This window comes from Gambusia affinis, linkage group LG13, assembly GCF_019740435.1.
Source record: "Gambusia affinis linkage group LG13, SWU_Gaff_1.0, whole genome shotgun sequence".
NCBI classification, from domain to species: Eukaryota; Metazoa; Chordata; class Actinopteri; order Cyprinodontiformes; family Poeciliidae; genus Gambusia; species Gambusia affinis.
This window is the reverse complement of record NC_057880.1, coordinates 22,433,439-22,452,388: the sequence shown is the minus strand read 5'-3', so window position 1 is coordinate 22,452,388 and position 18,950 is coordinate 22,433,439. Positions and strand designations below refer to the sequence as shown.

At 36.6% G+C, this 18,950-nt stretch overlaps 1 protein-coding gene across 1 annotated transcript; it reads left to right on the top strand.

The window, feature by feature from the left end:
- Window positions 1-10,477: 10,477 nt before the first annotated feature.
- On the top strand, window positions 10,478-18,950 carry ogfrl1 (opioid growth factor receptor-like 1). The gene is made up of 7 exons (XM_044136377.1): window positions 10,478-10,873; window positions 12,526-12,612; window positions 12,724-12,802; window positions 12,930-13,008; window positions 13,718-13,784; window positions 13,879-14,024; window positions 15,165-18,950. Exons 1-7 carry the CDS (start codon window positions 10,688-10,690, stop codon window positions 15,691-15,693), a joined length of 1,173 nt encoding a protein of 390 aa, XP_043992312.1. The 5' UTR covers window positions 10,478-10,687; the 3' UTR covers window positions 15,694-18,950.

Here is an 18,950-nt window from a genome sequence, read left to right as displayed (position 1 = left end):
CAGAAGGACACTCAAAGCGTGAGATTGTTTCAGACCCAAAGCCAGCGGAAAGTCGGCTCTGGATAAATTGGCTTTTGAAGAAGGCAGCTGGGAGATCTTGTTTGCTTTGTTTTCTGTTTCCTCAGAATCTGCAATTTAATTCAGCGTTCGCACAAAAGTACAGCTGTTGATGGTTTTGTGATTAAACTCATCATGTTAAAAGGAAACTCAGTAAAAAATTAAAATAAAACCAGCCAGCTCAATATTTCCATCTGCATTAACTCCCTTTGGCTCATAACTGATTGCGATTTCTCTGACATAACTCAAACAAAAACCTTCAGGAGTCGAAGATTAGGGGCCAAATTATGTTCAAACTGCGCCCTTCCTTCTGGTTGCTGATGTTTCTTGTCAGAATGTGCTGCTCCTGTTTTACATCAGACTATGGATGTTAAATACGTTTCATGCCGTATTTTAATGATTACTTTACAAATGCAGTTTGGAAAGAGTGAAACCCAAATAAGTAGTGCTAAATAAATACAGTAATGAGAGCAAAATAGTTTTGTAACTTGCAAGAAGACAGTAAATTCACAGCAAATTGACAGCATTCAGGCATAATCTGGGTGAGAAGTTTGGACTGCTGAATAATTTGGCAGATTTTCATTCACTGTAAAACACTTGAAGGTGGTTTAACTTGGAAAATGTAAGTCTACCTGCTGCCTTCAAAATGTAATACAAGTCAGCAAAAAATTGTTTTGGTTTTTAAATCAGAAATTAAACTTTATGAAGTTGATTTAACAATAAAAAAAAAAGTCTAAAAGTAGTTTTTTTAGGTTAGTTAATCTTGAATTGTGAGTTTTAACTTAATGCTGCAACTTAAACCAAATATTTCACAATTTGCTCTAAAATCTGGTTAAAGATCCTCTATTCACATTTCTCTATTATTTTCTCTCACAATGTCAAGTTAGAATAACTACTTTTTTTATTTTAGAATAATTAAATTTTTTGTTTCTGATCTGATAAGGAATTTTATTAAACATCACAATGAGTTTTGCTCAGAAACATTTAGTGTGAACATGACATTAAAATAAACATTTGCCTTACATTCCTGAGAAATAGTTTCCACTCCTCTTTTTCTTCTTTCAATTTTTTAAGTGCTAACCTAAAAACTCCAGTTTATTCAGCTCTTTGACAAAATTAACTGCTGTAAGTTTATCTTTATTTTATTTGACTTAAAGAGTAGAAGACAGTAGATACGACTAAATGCAGCTCAGATGTTTTACAGTGTGTCCGTTGGACTCTGAGGAGACATCTTGGTGCTTCATCACTTTGTTCCAGTTTCATTTCAACACTTTGATTTGCTCCGCTGGAGTCTGGTGTGTCAAAACCAGGACACAGAAAGCAAACTCTAATTATAGTTTCCCCCTCTGGTGGGACTTGTGCATTTTGCTGGGAAGCTGATAAGCTGTTTCGATGTCTGGCGTCCACACAGGACGGGATCTGAGGAAGCTTTGTAAATTTATTTCTAACATTTAAACCTTTCCACGAGTTGAAAAGCTTCAGGGTAATTTTTTTGTGAAGTAGAAGGAAAATGATGCATGGGTGTTAGAGTGAAACTATACGAAATGTCTGTATTTGCTTTTTTTTGAGGTATTATAGATTTAAAGCAAGACTTTGACTAGGACATGTAAACACGTGAATATAGTTTGATCTAAACCGCTGCATTGCATTTAACAAACAACTCTAACCTAAAATTACCCTGCAATATCACATCTAACCTGAAATGAAAAGATTAGTTTCTCAACTCACTTAGAGAACACAAAACTACTAAAAGGTATTTATATTTCATACTGAGCTTCCACTTTCATGGGAATATACAGCTCTGGAGAAAATTAAGAGACCACTGCAAAGCTATCAGTTTCTCAGATTAAACTTTTTACAGATTTATGTTTGAGTAAAATGAACATTGTTCTTTTATTCTGTGAACTAATGACAACATGTCGGTGAAATTCCAGGCAAAAATTTTGTATTTATTGGCAGAAAATGAGAAATGGTCAAAATAACAAAAAAGATAATGCCAATAAAACAAGTTTGCATTCATTTAGAAACAAGAATACTAATGTTTTAACTCAAGAAGAGTTCAGAAATAAATATTTGATGGTATAACCCTGAGCCTGTCAAGTTTTTGAGTTAAAAAATGTTTAAATTTGAAAATGTCACTTGATAATTATGTGTTATTGAATTGAATTATGTGTAAAGCCTGGTGGCCCGCCAGGCTTATGATACATTGGGGGGAACCCTGCATTTTATTTCTGTTCTCAGGTTTTCTTTTCCGTCCTTTTGCAGAAAACAACATGGATATGTTTCTTTTTGTGGAATGTTGAAATGTATGGAAAATAGAACATTATTTCCAAGTTAATGACAGAAAAGTAGACATGAAACAATATCACTTATATTTTTAGTGTCATTCAGTCATGAAAAGTCAACTTACAACTGGAAAAAACAATCAGCATTTGTTGTTACATTTGTATGGATTATACATGCTAGAATCTGCAGATTATAGCATTTATCTTTATGAAAGAGAGGAAAGGACAAGCAAACAGTCAGGGGTAAACTCTACATTAAACCTCCCTAAAATGTTTCCCTTCAATTCCTCCGACTGGAGTAGATGAAACTTCTATAAAGATATTTTTGGCTATCTCCTGTTTACCCGTCTCTCTCTGCTTTTTATTTTCTTTTTCCTTTTGTTGACTTTTAGGCTCATCTTCTCCCCCTCCGCGTTCCATCTCATTCCCCTTCCTCCTTCCTTTGATATTAATCTTGTTTATTTGCTCTTATTCAGGGAGAGCTGACGCAACCTAAGCTGATTTATTTAACTGGGAAAAAAAAAAAAAAAAGAAGTTATGGAGGCAATACAGATCAGAGGTGTGAAAAAAACCCACACACACACAGAGAGAGAGAGAGGAGTTGGGTGATTTTAATCTAGGAGCAGCTGTGGGGACATGGAGACGGGGTCTGAAAGCGACAGAACGGCTGCCAGGATCCCCAAAGTGGGAATATGTGTGCGTCTAAAGGTATGGCATGATATCTGCTGGCTCTCAGCCTGACTTTATCTTTGCAGAAAACCCAACACTCGGCCTGGACGCTCATACTCCACATCACGCAGCCTCTGCAGTGACATTGATGTTTGTAACTGTGCCAGGACAGGAGAGCTTCTCGAGCGCGCCCAGCAGCCAAACAAACTGCAGCAAAACCTAACCTTGAACTGCTGACTACACGAAGCGTCATTAGCATAATAAACAAACCCTTTGGAAACACAGCGGCGGGGTGCGTTCTGCCCACTCTGGCTTCACAAAATGTCAATATGTGTTTTGGTTTCAAACGCAAATTTTTTAATGAGCTAAATGACTGCGAGTCACACATTTGACGACTGGCCATCTCTGTAGAAACATGAAGCACAAGCATGTGTGTTAGCATAACGCCAGGACGGAAAGGCAACAGCAATGACCTTAGAGAAGAAGCTGTTGGAGAACATTCAGAGATTATTCACCCACAGGCCTGTCACAGTAACACATTATTATCGTCAGAGCATTTTCAAGTAATATGATAATGCAAGGAAACATTCTCAGTGATCAATAAACTTTAAATTCTGATGAACCTTTAAACACTGGAACTGGAGGACATTTGAAATAATAAATAAAGAAAACAAATAAATAAAGAAAACAACAGAAACGACAAATAAAATGAACTATAAAGTCTCTGTAAACAAAATCATCTCTCAAGAAAAAGGATGGTCGAGACCAAATTACCAGACTGAAGATCAGTTTTGGTAGAAAAAGAGAAAACAGAAAACCGATGAGTCAAACAACTAAAAATTATCGAGTTTCTTTTAATTTATTATGTGGTTAATTGATTTATTGTTTATTGTATTCACCCAATTACTAGAAACTGAGCTACGCAGAGTCAGAAAACTACTCTGAAAATCTTGCCAAGTATTTTTGGTTTATATTTTTTGTGCAAATATCTTAGTACACTTGAAATAATCCAAAATTAACCTTCGAGTAACTTTCCAGGAAGCTATAAGAACTTGTTTTAAGTAAATAATTTCTTATTATTTATTAAAAGAAAGTACTGATTTCACTTGAACTAATGCTAAAACATTTTCTTCTTATTGCAAGTGAAATAATCTGCCAGTGGAACAAGACTTGCTTCATCAAGATTAAGGAATTACTGATGTAAACAAGCCCCTATATTTTGCTGAAAAGTCATTTTTAAGTTAGTTTTGTCCTAATTCAAGTGTGCAAAGATTTTTTCTCTAGAAACTAGACAGAAATACTTTTGTGTTTTTGCAATATTTTACGTTGAACCTCTTGGCCAACAGAGGGAGCCCAAGAGCCCTCAGGTTCTCATGCAGTAATTTGACGCTGAAATGAGGCGACACTTTGCTAGTTTCTGGATCCGCTGCATCTGTAAAATAATTAAACTGTCTTCTTTTTTTAAAATGTAAATTAAAAATATCCAATAAATATTCTCAGCCAGACATACAATAACTAACATAAATATTGAGATATTTGTTAATATTTTAATTAAACGATGTTAGTTTATAATTTGTGCTGCTGGTTTCAGATTCTACAAGTGCTACAATTGCAAAAATCTAAAATAATAATAGCTTATTTTCCCTGGCTTTTTCAGTTCTTTCTACATGTTTTTTAATTACAGTAGAACATGTAGTCTGACACGCTGTACCGGATAACTAAGTGCATAAATGCAACACCTGATGTGTAGTGTGATCTTTGCTTCTGAGAATGAAGAGAAACAAACATATTTTTTTCACAGGAGTTGGTGTAAACTCACAGAAGTTAATTAAAAGATGAAGTAGAGTTGCTTTGGTTTGTTTTTTAAAAGGAGCTGCTTTCCGCCCCCAGGAGGTGGTTGATTTATGAAGCTTTATGAGAGTCTACAGTTTACCAGTTTTACAGTGTTTAGTGTTGCTGGTTGCAAATACCATTAATGTCCTTTTGTGCACTGCAAACACACAAAATGTTACCAAGTCTTTTTGGTCTAGTTTCTACTGCAAATATCTTAGTACACTTAGAATAAGAGAAAAACTATTTAATGTACAAGTAAATTTTCAGCAAGATATGAGAGCTTGTTTTATGTCAGTAGTAATGCTGATCTAAAAGTGAAATCACAAAACATTGTAAGTTAAAATGTCTTGTTACACTGACAGGTTGCTTCACTTACAAATAGTACTCTTTAATCAATATTAAGGAATTATTGACCTTAAACAAGCTCCGACAACTAACTGAAAAGTGACTTGTGAGTTAGTTTAATAAGATATTTGCACTAGAAATAAAAAAAAATACTTTGAAATCCACATGGCTGGTACGGAAATAAAGTAAAATACAGCATGATAAATGTTATTATATTCTCAGCCAGACATACAATAACTAACATAAATATTGAGATATTTAAAGTGAGATTTCTTGATTCTTTGGACTCAATCTGGAATAATAAACACCAAAGAAAGCAATACATTATGCAAAGAAAAAGGAAATGATTAAAGGGAAACAACGGCCTTGTCAAATATTTCAACATCATCAAAACTTAAAAGGAAAGAAGCATGATGGGAATAGGCTAAGTTGTGATTTGTGACCCATGAGGTTCAGGAAAGCTCTTTTTTTTGCTTCTCACACCAGATACTATGCCAGGTAATTATGTTCTAAGTTGCTTTATTACTGCCAGCTCAGCTGCAGCAGTATAAGAGCTTTTCAAACACACACACCCACACACGCGCACACACCCACCCACCCACACACACACACACACACACACAAACAGAGCCAAGCAGGCAACCCCTTGAAACACCTCGTATTTATCCACTGCAGTGAAGTTACTGAAGATAAAACCAACCAGCTCTAGAATGATGCAGCAAAAACACATCCCAGAAATGTTTCACTTCAAGTCTATTTTTGTTATTAGGATGTCCAAGAAATTTATCATAAACTTTCTGTGGAAATAAATTGCTGCAGTGACGGTTCTGAAATGTTGCTTTGTACTCCTGGACTGCTGCTTTTGTGTAAATTTCCTTCCTGGATGAAAGTTACTGACCAGATTGAGAATGAAAAAGAACTCAATAAGATAGATATAAACTATTGGTTAGATTTTTTTAGTAAACATTATTCAGAATTGGTGCTGTGATAACATGAATGCAGCTTTATTTATAACTGCTACTACTTTTTGGCTGCACTGTGCGGTGAGTTCAATCCTGCAAAATTAATACAATCAAAGAATAAACACAATGTGGCTGACAGTAGCGTATGGGAACAGTGCCCTCTTGTGGTGAATGGGGTAAGTGCAACCTAAAACAATAGAATAGAAATATCCTTTATTTGCCCCAATAAAGAGGACATTTCTACGCAAAGGCAACAAAGTGACAGGCAGTCAGAAACACAAAGATAGAAAATAAATAAAAACAGAATAACGAATAAGCATGGACCTGTGGTTCAGATGTAATACATTAATAAATAACTAAAAACTAAACGGTTTTTTCTATTCAAAACAACTTTTGTTGTTATAATAATCAACTGTGACCAAATTTTATTTATTTGATTTAAAGTTGAAGAGTCTTCTTGTACCATGATGTTTGCTTCTTTGGATAAAATTGCAACTAATGTTGTTCTTCTCCTTCTAAACACACATATTCAATGTTTTTCTAGTTATTCTTAGATTAAACGTAACATTTAAAATGCAAAGTGTGGCAAACTGAGTCTGAGATGGAGATGTTGAGGGTTTGCACTTTGGTTCAGAAAAGCAAATAGACAGAATGTGTTTGTTAAAGAGATAATATTAATAGTTAAGTTTGACTCGCAGCATATGTCTTCTTAAATCATGTGGAAAAACTTTTTCAATTTGACATCGTCTTTGTGTGATAATTATTTCTAACCTGGTATAGATTGGATGATTTTAATAATCTTCTGATCCATAAAACCTTAGAATTAAGTAGCTATTTTATATAAATTTTGAATGTGTTTACTTTCCTGCCTAATTGTTTGCTGTTGTGCTAAATTATAAGTAAACTTGCCATTTTTTAATTTCCCTCATAAATATTTTTATGCTTATCCCAGTCAAATCCTAAAATTAGGCGACTATGTTTTTAATGAATTTCAAAAACTACATGATGCATCATAAATAATTTCACTATTCATAAAAAAACAAGCCAAGCTGCAGATGATGTATGAAAAAAAAGTATAAATTATAGATTCAACAACGTTTTGGTAATGCAAGTTTTAATGCAACTTTGCTTTAAAAGTGTTGCCATTTACAGAAAATTGCAAAGTTAACCATTGTAATTCCACTTTGCATTAAAAATTTCATTATTTACCAAATGATACTTCATGACAACAGTCATAGACATTCATAAAGGCTCCTTCATCTTCATTTCAGTCTCACTACAAACAAAGTATTACCTTGTTGCTTTTCTGAAATACTTTGTTGGATTTGTACTTGGCCATAAACTTTTGAAAAAATGCTCACAATATCTCAACAAATTCAAGCTGAGTTTACTTCTGTGCCGTCAAATCCAGATCTCCACATTTTAATGCAGTGCTCTCATGTTCTCATGTTGTTTGTACCATCCTCAGATCATCAGAACACATAAAAGGAAATTACTGTTTTACCTCAACCGAGTGTTAAATTAATACATTATTACATTAAATTACTGTACGTTTAATTTATGGCTCATTTGAAGCGGTAAAACTTGTGCAGTTATTGAAATGACACTGACTTGTTGCATGTTTTTATTGTGAAAAACAGATAAATGTGGATTATCTCGTTAAAAGTGACAGTTCTTTACTAAACGGCTTCATGTTTTAGTGTCGTTGGATGAAACTTCCTGTAGTGTTGCAAAAGCAAAACTCCTGAATCTCCAGTTCCTGTATTTGCTCACAACAAAAACCACTCTGATGATTCTCTAGGGTCCTTCAAGTCTCGACTGTCTCATTCCACAGTTTCACTTGGTTTCCCAATTCTCCGACTCTTCTTCTTCTTTTTAACACAAGCTAAGTTTTTACCGCGACTTCAGGAAAACCCTTAGTTTCTCTCATCACAGCAGCGTCCGAAGCCGCAGCAGGGTTGCCAGACAGACCTTATGGTCAAAGTCACGTCAATGTTAGAGGTTGAGTCTGCCAAACACCCTACAGGTGAGGCCTCGTTCCAGCCTCCAGGTTGGCTAAATGACAGAAAAAATGTTTTTTGCGCTGAGCTCTTAGGTACTTTTCAAGGTTGATTCAAAAAGTCTGATTTGTATCAAACTGGCCTTTGATAGTATGTCGGATTTCTACTCATCGTTGGAGAACCCAACCGATCTCCCTATCTTTAGTAAAACTGTCCAGCTTTTTCTCAAGAGTTTCATGAGAAATCCTTACATCTTTAAAGTGTTAAATTAAAGATTAGTTGTTTATTTATATACAATAAAGTCCCATGATTATTTAGGTGAGAAATTAATGTAGAAGAAGTTAATGCAACACCATTGACCTTCTCTACGAAACATCGACTGGGAAGGAAACATGTTACGTGTTTCTGGTCTGACAGAAAGGTATTGCAACACTGAAATATCATTTTCAACTAACAAAGACATTTTTCAGACTTATCATTAATTAAAATTGTCCATTTTGAATTTGGCCCCTTTTTAGTTTTCAGCTTCAGCCTCCAAAGATCACTAATTTGAATTTTTACATGACTGCAGGTAAAATATTAACCATTTATAACCTTTCATCAGAACCTTACATATTAAAGAGGTACTACTATGTTTTCCAGGCACATAATGACATCTTATAGCAGAATCAAGTAATGTTGTTAAATTCAGTTGCTATAAAAACCCTACAAATCAAATATGGTGTAAAAAAAATTTGACTTTGTAATTTAACACATTGAAATTGGGCCTCTAACACCTTTTAATGATGTTTTTACCAACGGGGCACTGAAAAGTAGCTTCTACAATGAGCTCAGCAGATGTGCAGTTCCAACAGGTGTTTGCTAATTGCTGCTGGCTAGTCTGAAGGAGCTGAGTGGGGGAGTCGTGGGGGAGGGCTGCTCTGTCTGGCAGAAGTTTGACAGCTTGGAAACTGCAGCCCTGAGGAGGAGGAGCTGTGTTTCGAAGGCGGAGCAAGGTCCACCCAGACATTTTGCACAACTGAATGGTTGCCATGGAGATGAAAGGATTTCTCAAACATGCATGAAGGAATTAAGAATTATGTTTTTGATGAGGGAATAACACTATAACATGATGTAAAGCTCAAAAAAGTCTATTTTGCATAATACAGCCCCTGTAAATAAAGTCTCCCGTCAAGGTAATGTAACTTTAAATGTTTGGTATGAAACACTTAAAGTTATATTTACGACTTTAAGTGCCCATATCTGACCAAAGTTCACTTCTTATCATTGTCGCCATGAAAGTCACATGAATATAGACTCTGGGCGTCCTTTATCAAAGAACTCATCATACAAGCTTCTTCTCAGTGAAACGCTGGTTAAAGCGCTGTTAAAGTGCTAATAGAGGAGCAATGTAGTGATGATTTTCTTAAAGAGACGGAGGCCCAATTTCAAAGCGTTAAAGTATGGAGTGAAATTCCTTTCAACTTTCCTGCGGCTTTAGCGCGAGCGCAGCAAATGACACGGTCGGACAATGGGGAAGCGGTGGCATTGTCCTGTCAGATCGTCAGTTTCCAAAACCACACACACAAAAAAAAACTTGTAAAGGCGCATAGATGGTCAGTGCTATCCCACCGGGTCTAAATGACCCCGTCTATTCAGACCGCATCTGGGAAAAAATAGAGACTACTGAAAATGATCAATTTCTCTGATTTTACTCTTTTATATGTTTATGTTTGACAACATGTTTCTGAAATTCCAAGCAAAAATTTAGGATTTATTTGCAGAAAATGAGAAATGGTCAATATAATGAAAACGATGCAGTCCTTTCAGACCTAAGATGATGTAAAGAAAACAAGTTTATATTAATTTAGAAACAACAATACTAATGTTTTAACTCAGGAAGAGTTCAGAAATCAATATTTGGTTGGATATTAATTTCAATGGGGTTCAGTGCAGTGGGCTCTTTGCTTTTTCCAGAACTGGAAATTTTTTATTTTTGTAACAACTGAAGGTAACATAGTTCCTTGATTATTCTATAAAAAGGAATAACACTGGCCCTTTAAGGTTTGAAAGACACATCTTCAATATTACAAACAAATCTTTGTCCACTCATCCTCAGAATGAACCTGATATTCTTCTTTATGGGTCATAGTTTTATAATAAATTCACATTTCTAACACTGATCTACATATCTAATGCATAAAAAAATATTTCAAACAAAGTTTAATTTAATTAAAAATGTCTTCACATAATAAATTAATGTCCTATTTTATTATATTACAGCTCTTCTAGTAGTCTACTATTTTCATTGGCCTCTCTTCTTCATCGACTAGTGATGTCTGTGTCTTTAAGACCTCCCCCTTCCTCTCGGCGGCACTAATCACCCCCCATACCGAAACGCGCATCATAGCTGCTGATGTGGAATTTCCCCCTTTTTTATGCCGTTTAAAAGCCCCGCACTGAATCCCCCGCACCGAGGCAGCGTTAATATAAACGATGTAGCGTCCTGTGCAGGCGAAAGGACAAAAAGAGAGGGCAGGAGTTGCATGTGTTGTCAATGGGAAACCTGGTGGGCAGCTGGCGTTTCAAGGAGCCGAGCACCGTTGAGGAATGCGACTCGACGTGGGGATCGGACTCGGAGAGCGATGAGCCGACGGCTGAAGACGACAGCGGCATTTCCGACTCCGTCAGCCCGGCGGAGAGCGAGCGAGCCGCGGGACACGGCGGGGACGCTGCCCTGCAGGTACACGGAGGAAGCGGAGGGGAGTGTGATGCAGGCGGCGGGGTTGTAGGAGGGTTACGGTGCGGTTCCCTGTGTCCCGTCAGCGGCGCACTGTGTTCCGACAAGGCCAAACTGAGGGCAAACTTCATTATTCATAGAATAATGGTTTAAATGTAACCCCAGTTAGATCAGTTCAGAGTCGGTTGATGATTCAGATAATTTAGCGCTTACATTTCTAATAATTTCAGTCTGATTTAGTGAACCATGCGATGACAGTAACTGTCTGGATTTTCATTAAATTTGTATCACCAAACAATGCAAGCATGGGGTGACTGTGCAGAGCAGCAATATAGTGTTAACAGGAAGAAAGACCCACACAGTCTATGGGAAAGAAAAGCAAAGTTAATGGCAACAATTATGTTTAATAACAATCTTCATGTTTGATATGGTACTACATTTTAAATAACATGCATTCAAATTCTGAGGAACTCAGATATTGCTCTTGAGATCTGTGCTACGTTTATTCTTAGTTGTTGCGAAGCTAATACTTGCAGTAATTAGTTTTCCTGATGTACAAGACAAAAACACATAGGCTTTTGTTTACCTTTTAATTTCGACTATATTTTTTCAGGTTTAATAATTTTTACCAACATGATGAGCACATTAACTTTCATTTTTATTGAGAACTTTACATTTTTAAAGTCAGACGGTCTCTTTGAACACAAAGGTAGCTATCAACATTTTTCACCTATAAAAAACAGTAAATTTTGTTCAAAATGTTGATGAAATTTTAATGTGCTATTATAAATATAAGTGACTTTCTTAAGGATGTGTGGAATTTTAATAAAAAAAACCACAAATTTTTATTTTGTCACTTAATTCCAACCTTTTTAGTTTTTATATATGTACCATTTTTAAGAGTATTTTAGGGGAGTTTTGTTTTCTGCAAAGCAGAAACAATTTCACGCTACATGTATGAGAGAGCAGTTGTCATAAAACAGCTTATTATTGTTAAACTGGACACACATTTAGTTTTTTTTCTACCTAGTAGTTGGATTTCTTGAAGTATATAGGCGACTAGCGCAGCTAGCGTTACTAAAAATCCAGTTGCTACGAGTTTATTTATTAAGAAAATAATAATTTTACATTGATTCTGAAAAACTGTAAACATTTCCAAATCAAACAAAATTCCAGTTAAAACCTAAAAAAGTATAAAAGACCCAGTCCAGCCTTCTACTGGTACCCATTCTTGTTAAGAAAACCACTGCTCCAGTCCACAGATACCCTATCTATCAGAGAAAGTATTGTTTAACGTCACTTCTTGATGATTTGCAGAGTATAAACAGGTTTCTGCGAAGTAAGTCCCTATAAGTAGTTAAATACGCCCATAATCCACATGCAGGATCTTTTTGAGGGGCCTGCAGCGCGGCACTGATATGCGTTGGCCTCCTTTGCTGTTGAGAAACGGATGAATGATGACAGCACTTGACCTCAAAAGAGAGCAAATGCTTTTAAATCATTTGAACGGCATGTAAGAGCTATCCTCCATCTGCTCTAACAAGGAATGATTTATTTATTTTATTCTGGACCTGCATTTTTTTTTTTTTTACTTTTCTCTTTCAACTGTCTTTTTTCATTTGGTCTTTATTTTATTCATTGTCTTCCTCTTTCAGCTGACTGACTCCCCAGAGTCTGCTCCGAAGATGAAGAGGAGTTTTTACGCCGCCAGGGATCTCTACAAATACCGTCACAGCTACCCGGTACATTCATGCACCCATGCATGTTCCCAAAAAACGTGGATGATATATTTTCCTTTCTTCTTCCTACACACATACGCACGTAGACATCCAGTTTTTATGTGTTCGTTGCAGAACTTTAGAAAGTCCCGGCAGCCCAACGAATATCGAAATCTGCGCTTCTACATGAACAAGATCCCCCTGGTGCCCGATGGTAAGAAGCTATGAACTTACTGAGTTTTGTTTGGGTTAAAGGTTAGCAGACTGACTCTGGGTTACAGCAGAAGCGTGAGCGATGAAGAAACGCGTGCAACAGCTACTCATCCTCGTCCTCTTTTCAGGTATTTACATCGAGGAGATACTTTCAAAGTGGAGAGGCGACTACGACAAACTGGAGCACAATCACACCTACATTCAGTGGTGAGTGGAGACCTGTTAAACCAAAAATGTGCATTTCTGATTATGATGAGAAACATGAAATTAAAATAAATTTGTGTTTATGTTGAAAACCGTTTATTTGTGCGCAGGTTTAAGAAATCTGCAGCACTTCTCAGTTAAGGTTGGGCACTTATCTGTTATCAAACTGGGAAGCAACCAGAGAGAGTGAGTTGCCTGGACAGTTTAAAGCTTAAATTGTCAAAGTGTAACTTTTAAACGTAGGCAGTTAAGTTTAGAGCGAGTATATGTTCTCTTAAAAGTATTAGTTTGTAACGGCTGTTCAGTCCTGAGTGGAAAACCCTTTAAATTTTACCACAAAATAAAACGTGGCAAAGTTCTCAAAAAAGATTTTGCCACTCGTGAGCCTCTTCATAGTACCCACTAACATTTAACAAGGTAATTTAAATAACTTGTCTTGTAGCTAAGCAACTCGATCACTAAAATCTACCTCAGATTAGGGTTCAAACTTTGGTGGTTTAATATGTGAGATGTGAATCTTAGAGTTTGTTATTTTAAAAGATGAACTTGCAGTTGCCTCCTTAGTAAAGGATGAGTGAGCAAATCTTGTTCCTTCCACAGTGAACAGCAATAAAACGTGCTGCGACGCTCCAACCAATTATCACTATTATTCCCTAAGTAATCATCTTCCCATCCACTTCCTGTAACCTGGATTTCTCCTCTCGTGTCCCAGGCTGTTCCCATTAAGAGAACAAGGGCTCAACTTCTACGCACATGAACTGACTCAGGAGGAGATCAAAGTAAGTAGCTCCACTTTCGTCTTCGTTGTTTCGATTAGCTGCTGTGAAACAAAAACGCAGCGCTCGTCTGACCCGCTGTCTTTGAACCCATCAGGAATTCCAAAGCACTCGGGAAGCAAAGCGGCGGTTCCTGGCGGCCTATTCCATGATGCTGGATTTTTATGGCGTCAAACTGCTAGATAAAAGCGGCAACGTCGCTCGGGCCCCCAACTGGCAGGAACGCTTCCAGCACCTTAATGAGTAAGCCCACACGGCCACAGAGCACGCTGTGCAGCAGGCGCTGGGTGATGGATTGCTGAATTTGTGCAGGGAAGCCCATCGTTAGCTCGCCGTTTGCTGCGTTTTCCATGTTTTAGGAAGGTAATGGTTCTAACTTGGATGCATCTTGATTGCTCCCCCGTCAGGAGCCAAATGCGAAGCAGCATGTTTTTAATTCAAGAGACAGACGGCTTAAAGACTTCAATTTTTGGAGATTCAGTTTGTTTCATGGAGTGTAAAATGTCATCATGTTTACTTCCAGAAACAAACACCTGCATGTAAAACACAATTATCTGTTGCTTCTGAGGCAAAATATGCAAAAGTTTGTGCATGTGGTGGACTAGTCTTTCAGATTTTATTTAGGGAACGTTAAAAGCACCAGACAAAAAATAAAGTTTTATCGACAGAATAAGTATCTGGATTCTCAGTATTGGTGTTATATGAAGTTTTACTGTTATGTAATGTTCATCCAACATACTAGGTCAACATTTTGACTTTTATTTTCTTATTAATTTAACTGATTCATAACGAGACCATTTTGAACACTGACTGTGAAGTACTTTAAATAAGAAAGTACTATATATAACTGCACAAATGGGAATTATGAAAACAAATTTGCCCAATAAAAACAGCAATTTTTAAAAATACATCTTTTTCGATAAGTTTTTACGCTAGGTTTTTGGCATTATTGAAATTAGTGTGTTTGGCAAAACTACAAAATAAATACATATTACATCACACGAGTTGTGATCAATAACTGAATGTTATTACTGGCAGAAATGACAAAAATGTCAATAGGAAGTGGTAGGAGGATGATGGCGCAGTCTGTTTTTAGCTTGAACAAACTTATTTATGTGTGATTTTAACTGTGTTTCTTAATTAATAGGCATAAGATAATTGTGGTTTTTTTGACATTGGTGGAGTTTTGTGCAAATTGTAATGGAAAAGCAGCTACTGATCTTTAAGGCAATATTGTAGAATAGTAAGAAAATTCCCAAGCAAATCAGAGATTGTTGCATTTTCCACTTTGTTTCTCAGCCCAACAGAAGGAAAGCACATAAATCATTTGCATGTTTTCCTCTCCTCAACCAAACTCATTCTCCTCTCGTTTTGGTTTTTCAGATCCCACCACAACTACCTGAGGATCACCCGCATCCTGAAGTCCCTCGGTGAGCTCGGCTACGAGGCGTTCAAGGCCCCGCTGGTTCGCCTCTTCCTGGAGGAGTCGCTGTGCAGCGGCACGCTTCCCAACATGCAGCACAGTGTGCTGGAGTACTTCGTCTACACAATCCGCCTGCCGGCCACGCGGCGTCGCCTGCTTCGGTTCGCTCGCAAGCACTACAGGCCCGCCCACGCCTTCCTCTGGGGGCCACCGTCTAAGAAGGGAGCCTGCGGCGGCGGCGGTGGCGTTGGCGTTGGCGGCGGGAGCAGCGGGATCAGAGCTCCTGCTCCCACACCGGAGCACCACAGGAGGGGGGAGGAGAACACAGCAAGTAGCCGGATCAATGTGTCTTCCCATGATGCCATAATGTGCCAGGACCTGGTAGGTGGAGGGATTAAGGGCTTCCCGGACCTCGGTTCTTATGAGCCCGGGTTGCCGGGGCAGCTGATGCTTGTTAGCGGGAGAAGAGAGAGGAGTGAGTTCAGCTAGGCTTCTTCCTTCTGAGAGGAAACTGCAAAAACTCAAAAAGTTACCTGGTTTCTACTGAAAATATCAGGGGTGCAACAATTGCTGTTTTCTAGCTGATCGCCGATTACAGATCTTTTAAAAAACCTACTTTGCCGATTCTGATTTTGGCTGATAATTCATTTTGTCTGAAATGTTGCTAAATATAGCAAGAGGGAAAGTCACAGAGTTGGTAACAGTGGGGTGACTGTTGTAAACATGCAGACTTGACCTGGTGGGCCTGTCTGTCTGTCAAAGACATTTAGACCTTTGCCAAGGTAGATGAGATCGGTGTGTAAGATCGGCTTCTGCGTGAAAATCAGCCGATCAGCGATCTCCCAAAATTAAGGAGATCAAAACCAATAAATTGGCTGGCCAATAAATCGGTGCACTCCTAGAAAATATCTTAGTAAACGTGAAATAAGACAAAACTCAACTTTTCAGCAGAATACATGAGCTTGTTTTAAGTAAATGGTATTGATTTAAAGGAAAGTATTTGTTCTACTGGCAGATCTTTCACTAATAAAATAGGAAAATGTTTTGTTATAAATTAAATAATCTCCCAGTAAAAAAATAATTAATATTGACGCATTGTTGACTTAAATCAAGCTCCTACATCTTGCTGAAAAGCTGCTTTTAAGTTTGTCTTATTTCAAGTGTACTAAGATATTTGCATTAGAAACTAGACCAAAAATTCTTGGTCATTTTTTGTGTTTTTGCAACGTATAAGATACTCAAACCCAGGAAGACATTGGTGAAACATTTAAACTAGTAAACATGGGATTAGAATCAATTCAGGTTATGGGCTTAGAAATTAATTGCAAAGCAAGTTACACATATTTAGGATTATAATGTCTTTTTTTTAAATTTAGCTTCTGATTACTTTTCAAAATCATTCAAACCAGACAATATATTACTTCTGTTTAAAGGACGGTACTTTTAGTAAAAGAAACAACGGGGGAGATGTTTGCCTTGCATACTGATTCACTCTGACGCTAACATGGGAAGGCAAACATTGTTAAATAGACAAATGGACACAGAGGTTTTTTTGTGCTTCTACATCTTGGGAAAAGACGAGCAATACTTTGAAAACGTTTTTTAGATCGACCTAAGAGCCTCATTTCTGTTGATATCAGATAAAACTGTATCTACTCTGTGATTTTTACTGTTTCAGCTGAAAAGGAAAGAGAAAAACGAACCTTTGGGTTGCGATGCAAAAGAAAAAATTAAATAATTGAAAGGCTTTTAGTGGCATACAGACTGTAGTTACACTTCTGAAATGTGATCCAGTCTAAATTAAATCTAACCTCAAGCGTATAAACATATTTAATAAAAGCATTTCAGACATAAAACAGTTTATAAATAATTTGCCTCTCTGTGCTTTATTATCCTCCCTGGTACAGATATGTAAAAACCCCTTGTATAAATTAATTTCTTTTTTATTGCAGCAGCATAATATCACACTTAAATATATAGAAGATTCTAACGTATATGAGTGCCTTCAAAAAAAAAAAAAAAGAAATCAAACAATTCCAGTTAAAGTCCCTCAGTAGCAAATAGCAAAAGTTCACATTTGTGATGGTAGGAGAGAAAAATTCTCTAATGGTTGTCATGGCAACATGACGGCAATATTTTTAAGGATAAACCCAGGAACTCAGATCTTCTTTATCACAGTTTCGGTTGTGGCCTCTGCCTGCAGAGACGGACAAATCGATATTTTCTGCTTTACTTTGATGGCATGTTTTCTCATCTTTCCCATTTTGAAGAGCGGCTGAGAGAAATGGCCCTGTGTGTTCATTATATTCACACCGGGCGGAAACAGGAGGTCATTGATTCCTAACTGAAAAGTAATTGGCAAGAGTAAAACAATAAATGAAAATAAACTCAATAATAAATCATAGTAAAGAAAAAAGGTTCAGTTCCATCCAATTGTTGTGGATACATGTGAAGTTTTTCTACATAATTAGATTTTTTGGTGAACATATATTTTAATACTTTTCAAACAAAAGATAAAAACATGCTACTAAAGTAATGCAGAATTATTATTATTTTTTTGCAAATGAATTCCTATTCTATTACTTTTTAAAATGAAAAACAGAATTAAACGTGCTACTAAGAAGATTTGATGAGGCGCCAAGTTGAATTTTTGTGCTCCTGGAATAAAAATGAGATAATAAATTTTTTTTTACACATCTCCATCAATTGTGAGGTTTAGTGTAGGAGGATTTATTCGTTCATTTGTGACTGAAAACAGATTCTTTATCAGCACCACAGGATGTATTGTCGTCTATAAGCCTTTTGTTCTTAAATCAAAAACAAAAATACAGTAAAAATGGATTTTGACTGAAGTTATTGTGACTGAAACGTGTATGTTTGATGTTTTTGACAATCTGTCTTCCTGAGTCAATACACTGTAGGTTTCTCTGATCTGCTGCACATCATAAACACAACACCTGGTCAACTTGTGCCATAATTTACCTTCATGTGAAAACGTGAACTCCAACCTCATGCGTAGGTTTTTGACCATGTTTTTAAGCCTGTGAATTTGACTTTAAAACACTCTTTAGGGCTAAGTTTGATGCTCTTTTTGCTCAAATAAATAAAAATTTTAATTTAAAATAATAATTTTGCACAAATATTGTAATAATTTAAGGACGTAGTGTGTAGTGTCATAGAGGGAAATGTTGAAGTTGTTTATATTGGAGGCAGGTTTAGTGTAATTAATTAAATATTCTCTGCTTGCAATAGATAGAAATCTGTGAAATTAAAAGCCATGCAAGGGTTAAGCAGTTCTTCCTGACTTAATCAGATTTTCTTCCTGCTGACAAGGTTTCAACATCACTCTTCAGCCAAGTGCATCTGATATAATTGTAAAAGCACCTTTTCAGGTAGATTGTATGATAACATGGATTCCAGTATGTTGACTTTTTGTGAAATTGATATGTAAACATACAGTATTGTGTGTTTGTGTGTGTGCAGGTATCTCTAATATTCTTAAGTGCCTCTTTTGTATGTTTTATTTATACCTGTATGCTGAGCGTAGTGTCTACACCGACTTCTTGTACATTGTGATTTTTGTACAGCATTTTGATATTTGAGTTGCTGTTTGCTTTGTAATCATATATTCTATGGGTAATAATGTACAGCTGGAATAAACCTATTAGGAAGAATCACTATAGAGGACAAGTTATTCCAAATATTTGTATCTGGCTTCTGCAATAAAACGTGTTTGTTCTACTGAA

Bases quoted from the DNA above. Each gene is read 5' to 3' on its own strand.
- ogfrl1 (XM_044136377.1), top strand. From the start codon at position 10,688: ATGGGAAACCTGGTGGGCAGCTGGCGTTTCAAGGAGCCGAGCACCGTT. The intron at 12,613-12,723 runs GTACATTCATGC...TGTTCGTTGCAG, and splicing joins AATACCGTCACAGCTACCCG to AACTTTAGAAAGTCCCGGCA. The intron at 13,785-13,878 runs GTAAGTAGCTCC...TGAACCCATCAG, and splicing joins TGACTCAGGAGGAGATCAAA to GAATTCCAAAGCACTCGGGA.